Source organism: Oncorhynchus kisutch, linkage group LG6 (genome assembly GCF_002021735.2).
Source record: "Oncorhynchus kisutch isolate 150728-3 linkage group LG6, Okis_V2, whole genome shotgun sequence".
Taxonomy (NCBI): Eukaryota; Metazoa; Chordata; class Actinopteri; order Salmoniformes; family Salmonidae; genus Oncorhynchus; species Oncorhynchus kisutch.
Window position 1 is genome coordinate 8,297,500 of NC_034179.2, and position 20,208 is coordinate 8,317,707.

General features: G+C 46.0%; 1 protein-coding gene across 1 annotated transcript in view; it reads right to left on the reverse strand.

Moving 5' to 3' along the window:
* Window positions 1-20,208, reverse strand: part of LOC109875990 (phospholipid-transporting ATPase IC) — a 68,895-nt gene that overhangs the window by 41,605 nt on the left and 7,082 nt on the right. Inside the window, exons 2-4 of the mRNA XM_031826071.1 lie at window positions 13,074-13,242; window positions 11,908-12,005; window positions 581-694 (exon numbers count right to left, since the gene is read on the reverse strand). Coding sequence (XP_031681931.1) covers window positions 581-694; window positions 11,908-12,005; window positions 13,074-13,215 — 354 coding nt within the window. The 5' untranslated portion in view covers window positions 13,216-13,242. The remainder of the gene's footprint in view (window positions 1-580; window positions 695-11,907; window positions 12,006-13,073; window positions 13,243-20,208) is intronic.

Below are 20,208 nucleotides of genomic sequence, written 5' to 3' on the forward strand. Positions count from 1 at the left end.
ATAGTCATGTAAATAGCCACCTGGTACTCCCTGAAAAAGCCATGTTATTACCTGGTGCTTCCTGTGTAAAGCCACATTATTACCTGGTACTTCCTGTGTAAAGCCATGTTATTACCTGGTACTTCCTGTGTAAAGCCATGTTATTACCTGGTACTTCCTGTGTTAAGCCATGTTATTACCTGGTACTTCCTGTGTTAAGCCATGTTATTACCTGGTACTTCCTGTGTTAAGCCATGTTATTACCTGGTACTTCCTGTGTTAAGCCATGTTATTGTTATTCACTGTGTATTTATTCCTCGTGTCACTATTTCTATTGATTTATTATTTAAATCTTATCTTTAACTCTGCATTGTTGAAAAAAGGACCGGTAAAGTAAGCATTTCACCCATTAGTCGACACCTGTTCTTTACGAAACCACTGACAATAGTATTGATTTGATTCCTTCCGTACTGTAGCACAAACTGGGATGTCTGACAGAACACTGCTACAAGTGGAACCTCACCGTCTAGCACTTGAAGATTCTTAGAATCTGTTAGTATTGAAAGTTGGATGGAACACAAGCTGTCTTCAGCAGACTTACCTGTAAGACGAGCAGTGCCAGGAAGTAAAGGTTAGCAGCTCGTTTGAACTGCTCGAACAGATTCAGTGGGATGAACGTCAAGGCGTTATATTTGTATGTCTTGATACCATTCCCCTAGGGCACAGAAAAAACAAAAAAAACAACAGTACATTTGGTAAGACGGTGAACTGAAGAAATAATGACAGGTACATAAACATGGTTAAGATCACACAGGGAGAACTCCTCCACTTTAAAATGTCCATACAGAGATGTGAGGCTCCTATAAATACAAAACACTTTTTTTTTAACCTTTATTTAACCAGGCAAGTCAGTTAAGAACACATTCTTATTTTCAATGACAGTCTAGGAACAGTGGGTTAACTGCCTGTTCAGGGGCAGAACGACAGATTTGTACCTTGTCGGCTCGGGGGTTTGAGGGGGTTACTAGTCTAGTGCTCTAACCACTAGGTTACCCTGCCGCCCCATTTTAACAAAGGTTTCTGGGAAGACACAACTGGGCTTTACGGACACAGAGTGGTTCAGTTTTTCACAATTCCTGACATTTAATCACAGTAAAAATTCCCTGTTTTAGGTCAGTTAGGATCACCACTATTTTCAGAATGTGAAATGTCAGAATGATCGTAAGGGAGAATTATTTATCTATTTTATTTCTTTCATCACATTCCCAGTGGGTCAGACGTTTACATACACTCAATTAGTATTTGGTAGCATTGCCTTTAAATTGTTTAACTTGGGTCAAATGTTTTGGGTAGCCTTCCACAAGCTTCCCACAATAAGTTGGGTGAATATTGGCCCATTCCTCCTGACAGAGCTGGTGTATCCGAGTCAGGTTTGTAGGCCTCCTTGCTCACACACGCTTTCTCAGTTCTGCCCACAAATTTTCTATAGGATTGAGGTCAGGGCTTTGTGATGGCCACTCCAATACCTTGACTTTGTTGTCCTTAAGCCATCATACTTTTGTACCCGTTTCCTCCAACATCTTCACAAGGTCCTTTGCTGTTGTTCTGGGATCGATTTGCACTTCTCGCACCAAAGTACGTTCATCTCTAGGATACAGAACACGTCTCCTTCCTGAGCGGTATGACGACTGCGTGGTCCCATGGTGTTTATACTTGCGTACTATTGTTTGTACAGATGAACGTGGTTCCCGCAGGCGTTTGGAAATTGCTCCCAAGGAGGAACCAGACTTGTGGAGGTCTACAATGATTTGGCTGATTTCTTTTGATTTTCCCATGATGTCAAGCAAAGAGGCACTGGGTTTGAAGGTAGGCCTTGAAATACATCCACAGGTACACCTCCAATTGACTCCAATGATGTCAATTAGCCTATCAGAAGCTTCTAAAGCCATTACATCATTTTCTGGAATTGTCCAAGCTGTTTAAAAGGCACAGTCAACTTAGTGTATGTAAACTTCTGACCCACTGGAATTGTGATACAGTGAATTATAAGTGAAATAATCTGTCTGTAAACAATTGTTGGAAAAAGTACTTGTATCATGCACAGTATAGTATATGTCCTAACCGACTTGCCAAAACTATAGTTTGTTAACAAAAAATTTGTGGAGTGGTTGAAAAACGAGTTTTAATGACTCCAGCCTAAGTGTATGTAAACTTCCGACTTCAACTGTATGTCCTATAAAGGTGACCAGGACTCAAAAGTAGTGCAGGTATACAGGGGAAGAGAGTACCATCTGGAATGCAGAATACGTCTAGGACACCCAAAGGACGAGACATGGCTACCCAGACTATTTGCATTGACCCCCCCCCCCTCTTCTACACTGATGCTACTCTCTGTTATTATCTACGCATAGTCACTTAAATAACTGTACATAGGCATGCATGAGAGCACCAGCTGTTCCGGATGGATGTGTGGTAACGCGCTCAGTAGCCGATGTGAAGATAACCCTACAGTGGTGTGGGGGCTGTGCTTTGGCAAAATGGGTGGGGTTATATCCTGCCTGTTTGGCCCCGTCTGGGGGTATCATCGGATGGGGCCACAGTGTCTCCTGGCCCCTCCTGTCTCAGCCTCCAGTATTTTTGCTGCAGTAGTTTATGTGTCGGGGGGCTAGGGTTAGTCTGTTATATCTGGAGTATTTCTCCCGTCTTATCTGGTGTCCTGTGTGAATTTAAGTATGCTCTCTAATTCTCTTTCTTTCTTCTTCTCTCAGAGGATCTGAGCCCTAGGACCATGCCTCAGGACTACCTGGCATGAGGACTCCTTGCTGTCCCCAGTCCACCTGGTCGTGCTGCTACTCCAGTTTCAACTGTTCTGCTTTCGGCTATGGAACCCTGACCTGTTCACCGGACGTGCTACCTGTCCCAGACCTACTGTTTTCAACTCTCTAGAGACAGCAGGAGAGGTCGAGATACTCTCAATGATCGGCTAAGAAAAGCCAACTGACATTTACTCCTGAGGTGCTGACTTGTTTTACCATGCTGGTCATTTATGAACATTTGAACATCTTGGCCATGTTCTGTTCTAATCTCCACCCGGCACAGCCAGAAGAGGACTGGCCACCCCTCATAGCCAGGTTTCTTCCTAGGTTGTGGACTTTCTAGGGAGTTTTTCCTAGCCACCGTGCTTCTACACCTGTATTGCTTGCTGTTTTAGGCTGGGTTTCTGTACAGCACTTTGATATATCAGCGGATGTATATAAATACATTTGATTTGATCAAAACTTTTAAAAACAGGTTCACAAAGCCGCTGGGCCAGACGGATTACCAGGACGTGTACTCAACTGTTCCGGAAACCCTAGACCCACCCCAATTCACATACCGCCCAAACATAGACATGATGCAATCTCAATCGCACTCCAGACTGCCCTTTCTCACCTGGACAAAAGGAACACGTATGTGAGAATGCTGTTCACTGACTACAGCTCAGTATTCAACACCATAGTGCCCACGAAGCTCATCACTAAGCTTAGGACCCTGGGACTAAACACCTCCCTCTGCAACTGGATCCTGGACATCCTGACGGGCTGGCCCCAGGTGGTAAGGGTAGGCAACAACACATCTGCCACGCTGATCATCAACACTGCCTCGGTACCGGTGCCCCCTGTATATAGCCTCCACACTGACTTGGTACCGCCTCCACATTGATTCTGTACCGTAATACCCTGTATATAGCCTCCACATTGACTCTGTACCAGTAACACCCTGTGTATAGTCTCCACACTGACTCTGTACCGTAATACCCTGTATATAGCCTCCACCTTGACTCTGTACCGTAACACCCTGTATATAGCCTCCACACTGACTCTGTAACAGTACCCCCTGTATATAGCCTCCACATTGACTCTGTACTGTAACACCCTGTATATAGCCTCCACATTGACTCTGTACCGGTACCCCCTGTATATAGCCTCCACACTGACTCTGTACCGGTGCCCCCTGTATATAGCCTCCACACTGACTTGGTACCGGTACCCCCTGTATATAGCCTCCACACTGACTTGGTACCGGTGCCCCCTGTATATAGCCTCCACACTGCCTCGGTACCGGTGCCCCCTGTATTTAGCCTCCACACTGACTCTGTACCAGTAACACCCTGTGTATAGCCTCCACACTGACTCTGTACCGCCTCCACATTGATTCTGTACCGTAATACCCTGTATATAGCCTCCACATTGACTCTGTACCAGTAACACCCTGTGTATAGTCTCCACACTGACTCTGTACCGTAATACCCTGTATATAGCCTCCACCTTGACTCTGTACCGTAACACCCTGTATATAGCCTCCACATTGACTCTGTACCGGTACCCCCTGTATATAGCCTCCACATTGACTCTATACAGGGGGTACCGGTACATAGTCTCCACATTGACTCTGTACCGGTACCCCCTGTATATAGCCTCCACATTGACTCTGTACCGGTACCCCCTGTATATAGCCTCCACATTGACTCTGTACCGGTACCCCCTGTATATAGCCTCCACATTGACTCTGTACCGGTACCCCCTGTATATAGTCTCCACATTGACTCTGTACCAGGTACCCCCTGTATATAGCCTCCACATTGACTCTGTACCGGTAACCCCTGTATATAGCCTCCACATTGACTCTGTACCGGTACCCCCTGTATATAGCCTCCACATTGACTCTGTAACAGTACCCGCCTGAATATAGCCTCCACACTGACTCTGTACCAGTAACACCCTGTATATCGCCTCCACACTGACTCTGTACTGTAACACCCTGTATATAGCCTCCACATTGACTCTGTACCGGTACCCCCTGTATATAGCCTCCACACTGACTCTGTACCGGTGCCCCCTGTATATAGCCTCCACACTGACTTGGTACCGGTACCCCCCTGTATATAGCCTCCACACTGACTTGGTACCGGTGCCCCCTGTATATAGCCTCCACACTGCCTCGGTACCGGTGCCCCCTGTATTTAGCCTCCACACTGACTCTGTACCAGTAACACCCTGTGTATAGCCTCCACACTGACTCTGTACCGCCTCCACATTGATTCTGTACCGTAATACCCTGTATATAGCCTCCACATTGACTCTGTACCAGTAACACCCTGTGTATAGTCTCCACACTGACTCTGTACCGTAATACCCTGTATATAGCCTCCACCTTGACTCTGTACCGGTACCCCCTGTATATAGCCTCCACATTGACTCTATACAGGGGGTACCGGTACATAGTCTCCACATTGACTCTGTACCGGTACCCCCTGTATATAGCCTCCACATTGACTCTGTACCGGTACCCCCTGTATATAGCCTCCACATTGACTCGGTACCGGTACCCCCTGTATATAGCCTCCACATTGACTCGGTACCGGTACCCCCTGTATATAGCCTCCACATTGACTCTGTACCGGTACCCCCTGTATATAGTCTCCACATTGACTCTGTACCGGTACCCCCTGTATATAGCCTCCACATTGACTCTGTACCGGTACCCCCTGTATATAGCCTCCACATTGACTCTGTACCGGTACCCCCTGTATATAGCCTCCACATTGACTCTGTAACAGTACCCGCCTGAATATAGCCTCCACACTGACTCTGTACCGTAATACCCTGTATATAGGCTCCACACTGACTCTGTACCGTAACACCCTGTATATAGCCTCCACACTGACTCTGTACCAGTAACACCCTGTATATAGCCTCCACACTGACTCTGTACCAGTAACACCCTGTATATAGCCTCCACACTGACTCTGTAACAGTACCCGCCTGAATATAGCCTCCACACTGACTCTGTACCGTAATACCCTGTATATAGGCTCCACACTGACTCTGTACCGTAACACCCTGTATATAGCCTCCACACTGACTCTGTACCAGTAACACCCTGTATATCGCCTCCACACTGACTCTGTACTGTAACACCCTGTATATAGCCTCCACATTGACTCTGTACCGGTACCCCCTGTATATAGCCTCCACACTGACTCTGTACCGGTGCCCCCTGTATATAGCCTCCACACTGACTTGGTACCGAAACACCCTGTATATAGCCTCCACACTGACTTGGTACCGGTACCCCCTGTATATAGCCTCCACACTGACTTGGTACCGGTGCCCCCTGTATATAGCCTCCACACTGCCTCGGTACCGGTGCCCCCTGTATTTAGCCTCCACACTGACTCTGTACCAGTAACACCCTGTGTATAGCCTCCACACTGACTCTGTACCGCCTCCACATTGATTCTGTACCGTAATACCCTGTATATAGCCTCCACATTGACTCTGTACCAGTAACACCCTGTGTATAGTCTCCACACTGACTCTGTACCGTAATACCCTGTATATAGCCTCCACCTTGACTCTGTACCGGTACCCCCCTGTATATAGCCTCCACATTGACTCTATACAGGGGGTACCGGTACATAGTCTCCACATTGACTCTGTACCGGTACCCCCTGTATATAGCCTCCACATTGACTCTGTACCGGTACCCCCTGTATATAGCCTCCACATTGACTCGGTACCGGTACCCCCTGTATATAGCCTCCACATTGACTCGGTACCGGTACCCCCTGTATATAGCCTCCACATTGACTCTGTACCGGTACCCCCTGTATATAGTCTCCACATTGACTCTGTACCGGTACCCCCTGTATATAGCCTCCACATTGACTCTGTACCGGTACCCCCTGTATATAGCCTCCACATTGACTCTGTACCGGTACCCCCTGTATATAGCCTCCACATTGACTCTGTAACAGTACCCGCCTGAATATAGCCTCCACACTGACTCTGTACCGTAATACCCTGTATATAGGCTCCACACTGACTCTGTACCGTAACACCCTGTATATAGCCTCCACACTGACTCTGTACCAGTAACACCCTGTATATAGCCTCCACACTGACTCTGTACCAGTAACACCCTGTATATAGCCTCCACACTGACTCTGTACCAGTAACACCCTGTATATAGCCTCCACATTGACTCTGTACCGTAATACCCTGTATATAGCCTCCACATTGACTCTGTACCGTAACACCCTGTATATAGCCTCCACATTGACTCTGTACCGTAATACCCTGTATATAGCCTCCACATTGACTCTGTACCGTAATACCCTGTATATAGCCTCCACACTGACTCTGTACCGGTACCCCCTGTATATAGCCTCCACATTGACTCTGTACCGGTACCCCCTGTATATAGCCTCCACATTGACTCTGTACCGGTACCCCCTGTATATAGCCTCCACATTGACTCTGTACCGGTACCCCCTGTATATAGCCTCCACATTGACTCTGTACCGGTACCCCCCTGTATATAGCCTCCACATTGACTCTGTACCGGTACCCCCCTGTATATAGCCTCCACATTGACTCTGTAACAGTACCCGCCTGAATATAGCCTCCACACTGACTCTGTACCGTAATACCCTGTATATAGCCTCCACACTGACTCTGTACCGTAACACCCTGTATATAGCCTCCACATTGACTCTGTACCGTAATACCCTGTATATAGCCTCCACATTGATTCTGTACCGTAATACCCTGTATATAGCCTCCACACTGACTCTGTACCGGTACCCCCTGTATATAGCCTCCACACTGACTCTGTACCGTAATACCCTGTATATAGCCTCCACATTGACTCGGTACCGGTACCCCCTGTATATAGCCTCCACATTGACTCTGTACCGGTACCCCCTGTATATAGCCTCCACATTGACTCTATACAGGGGGTACCGGTACATAGTCTCCACATTGACTCTGTACCGGTACCCCCCTGTATATAGCCTCCACATTGACTCTGTACCGGTACCCCCTGTATATAGCCTCCACATTGACTCGGTACCGGTACCCCCTGTATATAGCCTCCACATTGACTCTGTACCGTAATACCCTGTATATAGGCTCCACACTGACTCTGTACCGTAACACCCTGTATATAGCCTCCACACTGACTCTGTACCAGTAACACCCTGTATATAGCCTCCACACTGACTCTGTACCAGTAACACCCTGTATATAGCCTCCACATTGACTCTGTACCAGTAACACCCTGTATATAGCCTCCACATTGACTCTGTACCAGTAACACCCTGTATATAGCCTCCACATTGACTCTGTACCAGTAACACCCTGTATATAGCCTCCACATTGACTCTGTACCAGTAACACCCTGTATATAGCCTCCACATTGACTCTGTACCAGTAACACCCTGTATATAGCCTCCACATTGACTCTGTACCGTAATACCCTGTATATAGCCTCCACATTGACTCTGTACCGTAACACCCTGTATATAGCCTCCACATTGACTCTGTACCGTAATACCCTGTATATAGCCTCCACATTGACTCTGTACCGTAATACCCTGTATATAGCCTCCACACTAACTCTGTAACAGTACCCCCTGTATATAGCCTCCACATTGACTCTGTACCGGTACCCCCTGTATATAGCCTCCACATTGACTCTATACAGGGGGTACCGGTACATAGTCTCCACATTGACTCTGTACCGGTACCCCCTGTATATAGCCTCCACATTGACTCTGTACCGGTACCCCCTGTATATAGCCTCCACATTGACTCGGTACCGGTACCCCCTGTATATAGCCTCCACATTGACGCTGTACCGGTACCCCCTGTATATAGTCTCCACATTGACTCTGTACCGGTACCCCCTGTATATAGCCTCCACATTGACTCTGTACCGGTACCCCCTGTATATAGCCTCCACATTGACTCTGTACCGGTACCCGCCTGAATATAGCCTCCACACTGACTCTGTACCGTAATACCCTGTATATAGGCTCCACACTGACTCTGTACCGTAACACCCTGTATATAGCCTCCACACTGACTCTGTACCAGTAACACCCTGTATATAGCCTCCACACTGACTCTGTACCAGTAACACCCTGTATATAGCCTCCACACTGACTCTGTACCGTAACACCCTGTATATAGCCTCCACATTGACTCTGTACCGTAATACCCTGTATATAGCCTCCACATTGATTCTGTACCGTAATACCCTGTATATAGCCTCCACACTGACTCTGTACCGGTACCCCCTGTATATAGCCTCCACACTGACTCTGTACCGTAATACCCTGTATATAGCCTCCACATTGACTCGGTACCGGTACCCCCTGTATATAGCCTCCACATTGACTCTGTACCGGTACCCCCTGTATATAGCCTCCACATTGACTCTGTACCGTAATACTCTGTATATAGCCTCCACACTGACTCTGTACTGGTACCCACCTGAATACAGCCTTTAAATTGTTATTTAACTGCTGCTCTTTAATTATTTGTTACTTTTATTTGTTACTTTTTTGTTGTTGTAATTTCTTAAAACCGCATTGTTGGTTAAATGGCTCGTAAGTAAACATTTCACTGTAAAGTCTACACCTGTTGAATTCGGCGCATGTGACAAATAAAATGTGATTTGATTTTACACCAGTGTAAAGGACTTTATAAGAGTAGTCTTCAAAGGAAAAACAGCAGCAGCTAGGTGAAGATGGATTATTATAGATTATTATGGATTATTATAGATTATTATAGATTATTATGGATTATTATGGATTATTATGGATTATTATAGATTATTATAGATTATTATGGATTATTATGGATTATTATGGATTATTATAGATTATTATGGATTATTATGGATTATTATAGATTATTATGGATAAGAGTGTGGTTTAGGAGTGGTGCTTTAAAAAAGGTAGTGGCTTTAGCCCAGACTCTCTGCACTTTATTTAACCAGGGAAAGCAGCACATTTAGTTACACACAGAACACCCTACACTTGCTCTGTCCATTCCTTTAAGGAATTACTAACAGAAGAAAGAGGGAGGTTGGTTTTTAGGCGAGTGTCTACTGTGTACAAGGAATTTCCCAGTGTCATAATCCCAATACCTTACGGCAGGCAGAGCACAACCACGGATCACGGAAAAACAAATGAATAGCTGCAAACAAAAGCTGAGCTATTCTCAGATGTCAGAGAAGACTTAGTCATAGTTTGACATCTGTACTTTGTGCCACCAATGTGCCTGCAGTTAGCAATCCAACAAGGCTTTTTTTCTTTTTAATAGACAACTGAATGCGATTCATATCACCTCATTTTCATAATGGTAGCCTTGATTTCAGGATAACTCTCTGATGATCGACACTGAGGAGTGTGGTAACATGAGATTATTCTAATGGTGACTAACAAGTAAATGAACACTAAAGATAAGAAGTTCTATCGCCACAGATGGGGAAAGAGAGCCAACTACAGACTGACCAGAAGTCCTGTTCTGTCAGTCACTAGTAAATATAAATATATATATATACACACACACACATATATACATACATACATACACACACACACACATACATACACATATATATACACATACACATATATATACACACACACATATATACATATATATTATTTTCAGCCCAGAATCTGTGTATTTTATGGAGCCGTAATAATGCAAAGTGTTCAGGCCAATCTGACAGACACATCAGCACAGGAAGGAGGAAGTAGGGACAACCAGAAAGGATCAAATAAAATAACATACTTCCTTATTGTCCATGATGCACTGGATCTACTACTGCGTCAACGATGACAACATTGGAAAGTACGTAATACTATGCAAACGGAAAAAATCTCAACAAAGCCCCGGCCTTTTATCTCCTACCGTACTCAAATATGGGTTTGTTTAAGGGACGACACTGTGCTCCCCCTAAGCGCATTACAGTGATCGGTTTCTATCGGTTTCTACCGACCTACCGACCTTTATTGTCACGCTCCTGCCAGCAACTGGCATTACTCCTAAAGAAATATATACTGGTTTCATCAGTCAATACTTTGCTTTACTCAGTCTGAGGCTGGTGTTCATGAGGGCTCATGAGGTTAGTGTTCACTAAGGTTCACTAGGCTGGTGTTCATGAGGGTTCATGAGGCTGGTGTTCATGAGGCTGGTGTTCATGAGGCTAGTGTTCATGAGGCTAGTGTTCATGAGGCTAGTGTTCACTAAGGTTCATGAGGCTGGAGTTAACGAGGGTTCATGAGGCTGGTGTTCATGAGGCTGGTGTTCACTAAGGTTCATGAGGCTGGAGTTAACGAGGGTTCATGAGGCTGGTGTTCATGAGGCTGGTGTTCATGAGGCTGGTGTTCATGAGGCTGGTGTTCACTAAGGTTCATGAGGCTGGTGTTCATGAGGGTTCATGAGGCTGGTGTTCACGAGGGTTCATGAGGCTGGTGTTCACGAGGGTTCATGAGGCTGGTGTTCATGAGGCTGGTGTTCATTAGGGCTCATGAGGCTAGTGTTCACTAAGGTTCATGAGGCTAGTGTTCACTAAGGTTCATGAGGCTAGTGTTCACTAAGGTTCATGAGGCTGGTGTTCGCTAAGGATCACGAGGCTGGTGTTCATGAGGCTGGTGTTAATGAGGGTTCATGAGGCTGGTGTTCATGAGGCTGGTGTTCACGAGGCTGGTGTTCACGAGGCTGGTGTTCACGAGGCTGGTGTTCACGAGGCTGGTGTTCATGAGGCTGGTGTTCACGAGGCTGGTGTTCACGAGGCTGGTGTTCATAAGGCTGGTGTTCATAAGGCTGGTGTTCATAAGGGTTCATGAGACTGGTGTTCATGAGACTGGTGTTCATGAGGCTGGTGTTCATGAGGGCATGCAACTATAAACGGTTTTAAATCCTTTAACTAAATCCTTTAATTGGGAATCTAAAACATGTGTTTCTTATTGGACAAGTCCAGGTACATCTTTCCTGTTTCTGTCCATTGCCTTCGTGTGGTGCCTAACGAACAAGACCTAGGCTTGAACCAGCAGTTCTAGGTGGAACTGGGAGAGAGGGAACTTACTGCATATTTACTCTTCTTGAGACACAATAAGTATTTTTTCTGAAACTCTGGCAGGTTACAGAAGGCCCTGTCGTTTGCTTTGACTCTCCAACCAGACTCTGGAAACAAAAGGGCAGACAGTCAAGACTCTGGAAACAAAAAGGGCAGACAGTCAAGACTCTGGAAACAAAAAGGGCAGACAGTCAAGACTCTGGAAACAAAAGGGCAGACAGTCAAGACTCTGGAAACAAAAGGGCAGACAGTCAAGGCTCTGGAAACAAAAGGGCAGACAGTCAAGACTCTGGAAACAAAAGGGCAGACAGTCAAGACTCTGGAAACAAAAGGGCAGACAGTCAAGACTCTGGAAACAAAAGGGCAGACAGTCAAGACTCTGGAAACAAAAGGGCAGACAGTCAAGACTCTGGAAACAAAAGGGCAGACAGTCAAGACTCTGGAAACAAAAGGGCAGACAGTCAAGACTCTGGAAACAAAAGGGCAGACAGTCAAGACTCTGGAAACAAAAGGGCAGACAGTCAAGACTCTGGAAACAAAAGGGCAGACAGTCAAGACTCTGGAAACAAAAGGGCAGACAGTCAAGACTCTGGAAACAAAAGGGCAGACAGTCAAGACTCTGGAAACAAAAGGGCAGACAGTCAAGACTCTGGAAACAAAAGGGCAGACAGTCAAGACTCTGGAAACAAAAGGGCAGACAGTCAAGACTCTGGAAACAAAAGGGCAGACAGTCAAGACTCTGGAAACAAAAGGGCAGACAGTCAAGACTCTGGAAACAAAAGGGCAGACAGTCAAGACTCTGGAAACAAAAGGGCAGACAGTCAAGACTCTGGAAACAAAAGGGCAGACAGTCAAGACTCTGGAAACAAAAAGGGCAGACAGTCAAGACTCTGGAAACAAAAAGGGCAGACAGTCAAGACTCTGGAAACAAAAAGGGCAGACAGTCAAGACTCTGGAAACAAAAAGGGCAGACAGTCAAGACTCTGGAAACAAAAAGGGCAGACAGTCAAGAGTCTGGAAACAAAAGGGCAGACAGAACATGGCAGCTGAATGGTGAAACTGGTACATTTCCAAATGAATCAAAAGGTGGTATTAACATTATTAAGGGTGGTTTCTCAGATGAGTGTCTAATGGATGAGGTGTGTGTGTGTGTGTGTCTGCTCCCAGTCTCTTACCGGTGCTCTTGGCCTCTTCGACCTGTGGCCGCTCTTCGTCTGAGCCGGGGTCCAACTCATCATCCGTCTCGTCGTCACTATATGGCATGACCTCATCGTCAGGCCCAAGTGACCCCTGGGAGTCTGCTCGCTCCCGACTCATAGTGGAGAAACGTCTGGAGGTCGCTCACTGCGGGGTGAGGGAGGGTGGAAAAGGAGAGAGAGAGAGAAAGGGGAGGGTGGAAAAGGAGAGAGAGAGAGGGAGAGAGAGAAAGGGGAGGGTGGAAAAGGAGAGAGAGAGAGAGAGAGAGAGAGAAAGGGGAGGGTGGAAAAGGAGAGAGAGAGAGAGAGAGAGAGAGAGAGAAAGGGGAGGGTGGAAAAGGAGAGAGAGAGAGAGAGAGAGAGAGAGAGAGAGAGAAAGGGGAGGGTGGAAAAGGAGAGAGAGAGAGAGAGAAAGGGGAGGGTGGAAAAGGAGAGAGAGAGAGAGAGAGAAAGGGGAGGGTGGAAAAGGAGAGAGAGAGAGAGAGAGAAAGGGGAGGGTGGAAAAGGAGAGGAGAGAGAGAGAGAGAAAGGGGAGGGTGGAAAAGGAGAGAGAGAGAGAGAGAGAAAGGGGAGGGTGGAAAAGGAGAAGAGAGAGAGAGAAAGGGGAGGGTGGAAAAGGAGAGAGAGAGAGAGAGAGAGAGAGAGAGAGAGAGAGAAGAGAGATAGGGGAGGGTGGAAAAGGAGAGAGAGAGAGAGAGAGAGAGAGAGAGAGAGAAGAGAGAGAGAGAGAGAGAGAGAGAAAGGGGAGGGGTGGAAAAGGAGAGAGAGAGAGAGAGAAAGGGGAGGGTGGAAAAGGAGAGAGAGGAGAGAGAGAGAGAAAGGGGAGGGTGGAAAAGGAGAGAGAGAGAGAGAGAGAGAAAGGGGAGGGTGGAAAAGGAGAGAGAGAGAGAGAGAGAGAGAGAGAGAGAGAGAGAGAAAGGGGAGGGTGGAAAAGGAGAGAGAGAGAGAGAGAAAGGGGAGGGTGGAAAAGGAGAGAGAGAGAGAGAGAGAAAGGGGAGGGTGGAAAAGGAGAGAGAGAGAGAGAGAGAGAAAGGGGAGGGTGGAAAAGGAGAGAGAGAGAGAGAGAGAGAAGGGGAGGGTGGAAAAGGAGAGAGAGAGAGAGAGAGAGAAAGGGGAGGGTGGAAAAGGAGAGAGAGAGAGAGAGAGAAAGGGGAGGGTGGAAAAGGAGAGAGAGAGAGAGAGAGAGAGAGAGAAAGGGGAGGGTGGAAAAGGAGAGAGAGAGAGAGAGAGAGAAAGGGGAGGGTGGAAAAGGAGAGAGAGAGAGAGAGAGAAAGGGAGGGTGGAAAAGGAGAGAGAGAGAGAAGGAGGGGGAAAAGGAGAGAGAGAGAAGGGAGGGTGGAAAAGGAGAGAGAATGAGAGAGAAAGGGGAGGGTGGAAAAGAGAGAGAAGAGAGAGAGAAAGGGGAGGGTGGAAAAGGAGAGAGAGAGAGAGAGAAAGGGGAGGGTGGAAAAGGAGAGAGAGAGAGAGAGAGAAAGGGGAGGGTGGAAAAGAGAGAGAGAGAGAGAGGGAGAAAGGGAGGGTGGAAAAGAGGAGAGAAAGGAGGTGGAAAGGAGAGAGAGAGAGAGAGAGAGAGAGAGAGAGAGAGCGAGAAGGGGGGGTGGAAAAGGAGAGAGAGAGAGAGAGAGAGAGAGAGAAAGGGGAGGGTGGAAAGGAGAGAGAGAGAGAGCGAGAGAGAGAGAGAGAAAGGGGAGGGTGGAAAAGGGAGAGAGAGAGAGAGAGAAAGGGGAGGGTGGAAAAGGAGAGAGAGAGAGAGAGGAAAGGGGAGGGGTGGAAAAGGAGAGAGAGAGAGAGAGAGAGAGAGAAAGGGGAGGGTGGAAAAGGAGAGAGAGGAGAGAAGAGAGAAAGGGGAGGGTGGAAAAGGAGAGAGAGAGAGAGAGAGAAAGGGGAGGGTGGAAAAGGAGAGAGAGAGTAGAGAGAGAGAGAGAGAGAGAGAGAGAGAGAAAGGGGAGGGTGGAAAAGGAGAGAGAGAGAGAGAAAGGGAGGGTGGAAAAGGAGAGAGAAAGGGGAGTGTGGAAAAGGAGAGAGGGAGAGAAAGGGGAGGGTGGAAAAGGAGAGAGAGAGAAAGGGGAGGGTGGAAAAAAGGAGAGAGAAAGGGGAGGGTGGAAAAAAGGAGAGAGAAAGGGGAGGGTGGAAAAAAGGAGAGAGAAAGGGGAGGGTGGAAAAAAGGAGAGAAAGAGAGTTTTCACCGAGGAGTATTTTGAAATGGCCACAGATTCCTGCAAATTATTTTGCCAACTCATTCTTCCAAAGCAAAACCGGTTTCACATTCACAAAGCATGTCAGAGGACTTGAAGTGCACTAAACAGTCAAGTACACTTAGATTTCAGTCTTTGACAAGGAAAGGAAACTAAAGCACTCGTGTCAGACACAAGATAAAATGTTTGTGTCATACTAGATACACTAAATAGCCAATAGTATGTGGACACTCCTCCATATTAGTGGATTCGGCTATTTCAGGAGTTGACAGGAGTATAAAATGGAGTACACATCCATGCATTGGCAAACACTGGCAGTAGAATGGCCTGTACTGAAGAGCTAAGGTGACTTTCAACATGGCACCACCACCATCGTAGGATGCCACCTTTCCAACAAGGCAGTTCGTCAAATTTCTGCTCTGCTTGACCTGCCCCGGTCAACAGTAAGCGCTGTGGATGTGGAGTGGAAATGTCTAGGAGCAAAAAAGGCTCAGCTGCGAAGTGGTAGGCCACACAAGCTCACAGTGCTGAAGCGCGTAGTGTGTAAAAATCATCTGTCCTCAGTTGCAACACTCACTTCCGAGTTCCAAACTGCCTCCGGAAGCAACGTCAGCACAATAACTTTTCGCCGGGAGCTTCGTGAAATGGATTTCCATGGCCGAGCAGACACACACAAGCCTAAGATCACCATGCGCAATGACAAGCGTCGGCTGGAGAGGTGGAAAACTCGCCGCCATTGAAATGGAGAAGTGAAAACGCGTTCTCTGGATTGACGAATCACGTTTCACCATCTGGCAGTCTGACTGAAAAATCTGGGTTTGGCGGATGCCAGAACGCTACCTGCACCAATGCATAATGCCAACTGTAAAGTTTGGTGGAGGACGAATAAAGGTCTGGGGCTGAATTTGTCATGGTTCAAGGTAGTTCCCTTCATTCAATGAAAGGGAACTCTTAACGCTACAGCAAGCAATGGCATTCTAGATGATTATGTGCTTCCAAAACTGTGTGGCAACATTTTGGGGAAGGCCCTTTCCCGTTTCAGCATGACAATGCCCCTGTCCACAAAGCGACGTCCATACAGAAATGGTTTGTTGAGAGTGATGTGGAAGAACTTGACTGGCCTGCACAGAGCCCTGACCTCAAGCCCATCGAACACATTCGGGATAAATTGCGAGCCAGGCCTAATCGCCCATCATCAGTGCCCGACCTCACTTTATGCTCGTGACTGAATGGAAGCAAGTCCCCGCAGCAATGTTCCAACATCTAGTGGAAAGCCTTCCCATAAGAGTGGAGGCTGTTATAGCAGCAAAGGGAGGAGCAACTCCATATAAATACCCATGATTTTGGAATTAGATGTTTGAAGAGCAGGTGTCCACAAACTTTTGTAACATTTGTAGCGTAGAACCAAGAGCAAAAATAAAACTAAAAAACTGAACTAAAAGAGAATAAATCCCCCCCCCCCCCCCCCCCCCCCCCCCCCATCTTTCAACTACATAAAACCTTAAGGCAACAGGAGGTTTAAATATAGACAAATAGCCCAGGTGAATTTCCATTCCCAGTCACTAACCCTACACGTTTTAAGAAGTTGGTGGCAATGAGGTTGATCAGCAAGGCAGCAACCGCATTCCTAAAGTTAAACCCAGAGACAATGAAGTGATCTACAGACAGAAAGCATCTGCGTCTCAAACGACACACTTTGTAGATACACTACTGTTGACCAGGGCTAGTGCTCTATATAGGGTATATGTATGTTGCTATTTTGGATGCACTACTGTTGGCCAGGGCTAGTGCTCTATATAGGGTAAATGTAGGTTGCTATTTGGGATGCAGCCAGCCCTTCAGGTGACTACGCTGCTCTGTAGAGCTACCTCTTCAACACATGCCAAACTACACCCATCACAAATCACAGTAGAACCACAGCCAGAAACATCAAGTCAACATTCCAGCTCAGGTAAAAATAAAAATAAAAATATATATATATATAAATATATATTTAAATGGATGGAATTTAATCACAGAAGTATACTTTTTTTTTTTTTAACTCTTCTCCTCCCAGTCCCACGGCCAAATCCAAAACAGCAATGGCAGCACAACAACTTGGGGTATTTATTGAGCCAATAATATGTAGGCAAGCATTTTGTGCCACGATATAAATGTAGATTACTACTACCAATAATACACAGAGCACACTATCATATAGTTAACTCATATGGCTTTCAATGTCTTGTTAGATTATAGCTTTAAAAAAAAAAAAGGGTAATGGTCAAACATCCTAAAATGCCTCCGAGTGTGCCTCTAAGTAACGCAGTGTTAGCCTTTTGGCAGCACGGTCTTTTAGTCTCTTGGCGAGGAGGTCATGACTGAGGAGTGTTTTTCTCCCATTATAAAGTCTGACATAGTCCAATGATTGCCTCCTCACACCCACCCGAAGCCAAAACCCTGTTAAATACCCCAAAACCACTACATGACATGCTCTCTTTAATTAAAATAGAGAACTGAGGGAAACCATTCACACCAAACTGATAAGCCACTTGATCTGAATTTTCAAGTCCATTTTTACAAGCTTTTGTTAAAGTTACAAAAATCAGGAAACAAAAAAACAAAACAAAAGGCTACTTCATATTTTAATTAGTTTGATAATGTTATGTACTTTAGGTGTTAGGCTGGCACTAAAGACAGCATTGAATGAGCTGTATTCCGCCATAAGCAAACAGGAAAACACTCACCCAGAGGCGACGCTCACAGTAGCCAGGGACTTCAATGCAGAGAAACTTAAATCTGTTTTTTACCAAATTTCTATCATCATGTTAAAATGTGCAACCAGAGGGAAAAGAACTCTGGACCACCTACTGTTGAAGTCGGAAGTTTACATACACTTAGGTTGGAGTCATTAAAACTTGTTTTTTCAACCACTCCACAAATATCTTGTTAACAAACTATAGTTTTGGCAAGTCGGTTAGGATATCTACTTTGTGCATGACACATACTTTTTCCAGTAATTGTTTACAGACAGATTATTTCACTTATAATTCACTGTATCACAATTCCAGTGGGTCAGAGGTTTACATACACTAAGCTGACTGTGTTTTTAAACACCTTGGAATATTCCAGAAAATTATGTCATGGCTTTAGAAGCTTCTGATAGGCTAATTGACATCATTTGAGTGAATTGGAGGTGTACCTGTGGATGTATTTCAAGGCCTACCTTCAAACTCAGTGCCTCTTTGCTTGACATCATGGGAAAATCAAAAGAAAACAGCCAAGAACTCAGAAAAGAAATGGTATACCACAAGTCTGTTTCATCCCTGGGAGCAATTTCCAAACGCCTGAAGGCACCACGTTCATCTGTACAAACAATAGTACGCAAGTATAAACACCATGGGGCCACGCAGCTGTCATACCTCTCAGGAAGGAGACGTGTTCGGTCTCCTAGAGATTAACATACTTTTAAAAAACTTTCTGCAACTGGATCCTGGACTTCCTGACGGGCCACCCCCAGGTGGTAAGGGTAGTTAACAACACATCCGCCACACTGATCCTCAACACAGGGGCCCCTCAGGGGTGCGTTCTCAGTCCCCTCCTGTATTCCCTGTTCATGACTGCACGGCCAGGCACGACTCCAACACCATCATTAAGTTTGCTGATGACACAACAGTGGTAGGCCTGATCACCGAGAACGACGAGACAGCCTGTAGGGAGGTCAGAGACCTGGCCGTGTGGTGCCAGAATAACAACCTCTCCCTCAACGTGATCAAGACAAAGGAGATGATTATGGACTACAGAAAAAAGAGGGCCGAGCACGCACCCATTCTCATCGACATGGCTGCAGTGGAGCAGGTTGAGAGCTTCAAGTTCCTTGGTGTCCACATCACCAACAAACATGGTCCAAGCGCACCAAGTCCGTCATGAAGAGGTCACGATAAAACCTATTCCCCCTCAGGAGAATGAAAAGTTTTGTTTTTGAGTCTTTAGTTTGGGTATTTTTATTTTACCTTTATTTTAACTAGGCAAGTCAGTTTAGGGGTTTGTCAGCTCGGGGGGGTTGAACTTGCAACCTTCCGGTTACTAGTCCAATGCTCGAACCACTAGGCTACCCTGCCGCACCAAAACTGCCTTTGGTAGTTTTCCTTTTTGTTCGTGGGTTTTGGTCACCATCGGGACAAATAATAACCTGCTTGGACTGGCCGACCAAGACGTCAAGAAGGACCTAAGGAAAGGTGGCTGTTTCCTGGGTACATACAACACCTCGTCGCACACACTTACTTCCTACATTTACAGTTGAACACGGACGTTTACATACAAAATACATTAAATTCAGTGTCACAATTCCTGACATTTAATCCTATTAAAAATTCCCTGTCTTAGGTCAGTTAGGATAACTTTATTTTAAGAATGTATAAATGTCAGAATAATAGTAGAGAGAATTATTTATTTCAGCTTTTATTTATTTAATCACATTCCCAGTGAGTCAGAAGTTTCTATACACTCAATTAGTATTTGGTAGCATTGCCTTTAAAATGTTGAACTTGGGTGAAATGTTTTGGGTAGCCTTCCACAAGCTTTCCACAATAAATTGGGTGAATTTTGGCCCATTCCTCCTGACGCAGCTGGTGTATCTGAGTCAGGTTTGTAGGCCTCCTTGCTCACGTAAGATTTTTCCTCCCCTAACCCGACCAATTGTGCGCCGCCTTAAGGGTCTCGCGGTCACGGCCGGCTACGACGACAGCCTGGAAACGAACCCGGATCTGTAGTCACACAGCTAGCACTGTGATGCAGTGTCTAAGAAGGCTGTGCCACTCGGGAGGCCCATCAAATCAAATGTTTAAAGTGTAGATCTTACTGTGAAATGCTTAGTTATAAACCCTTAAATAAACAATGCAGTTCAAGAAATAGAGTTAAGAAAATATTTACTAAATAAA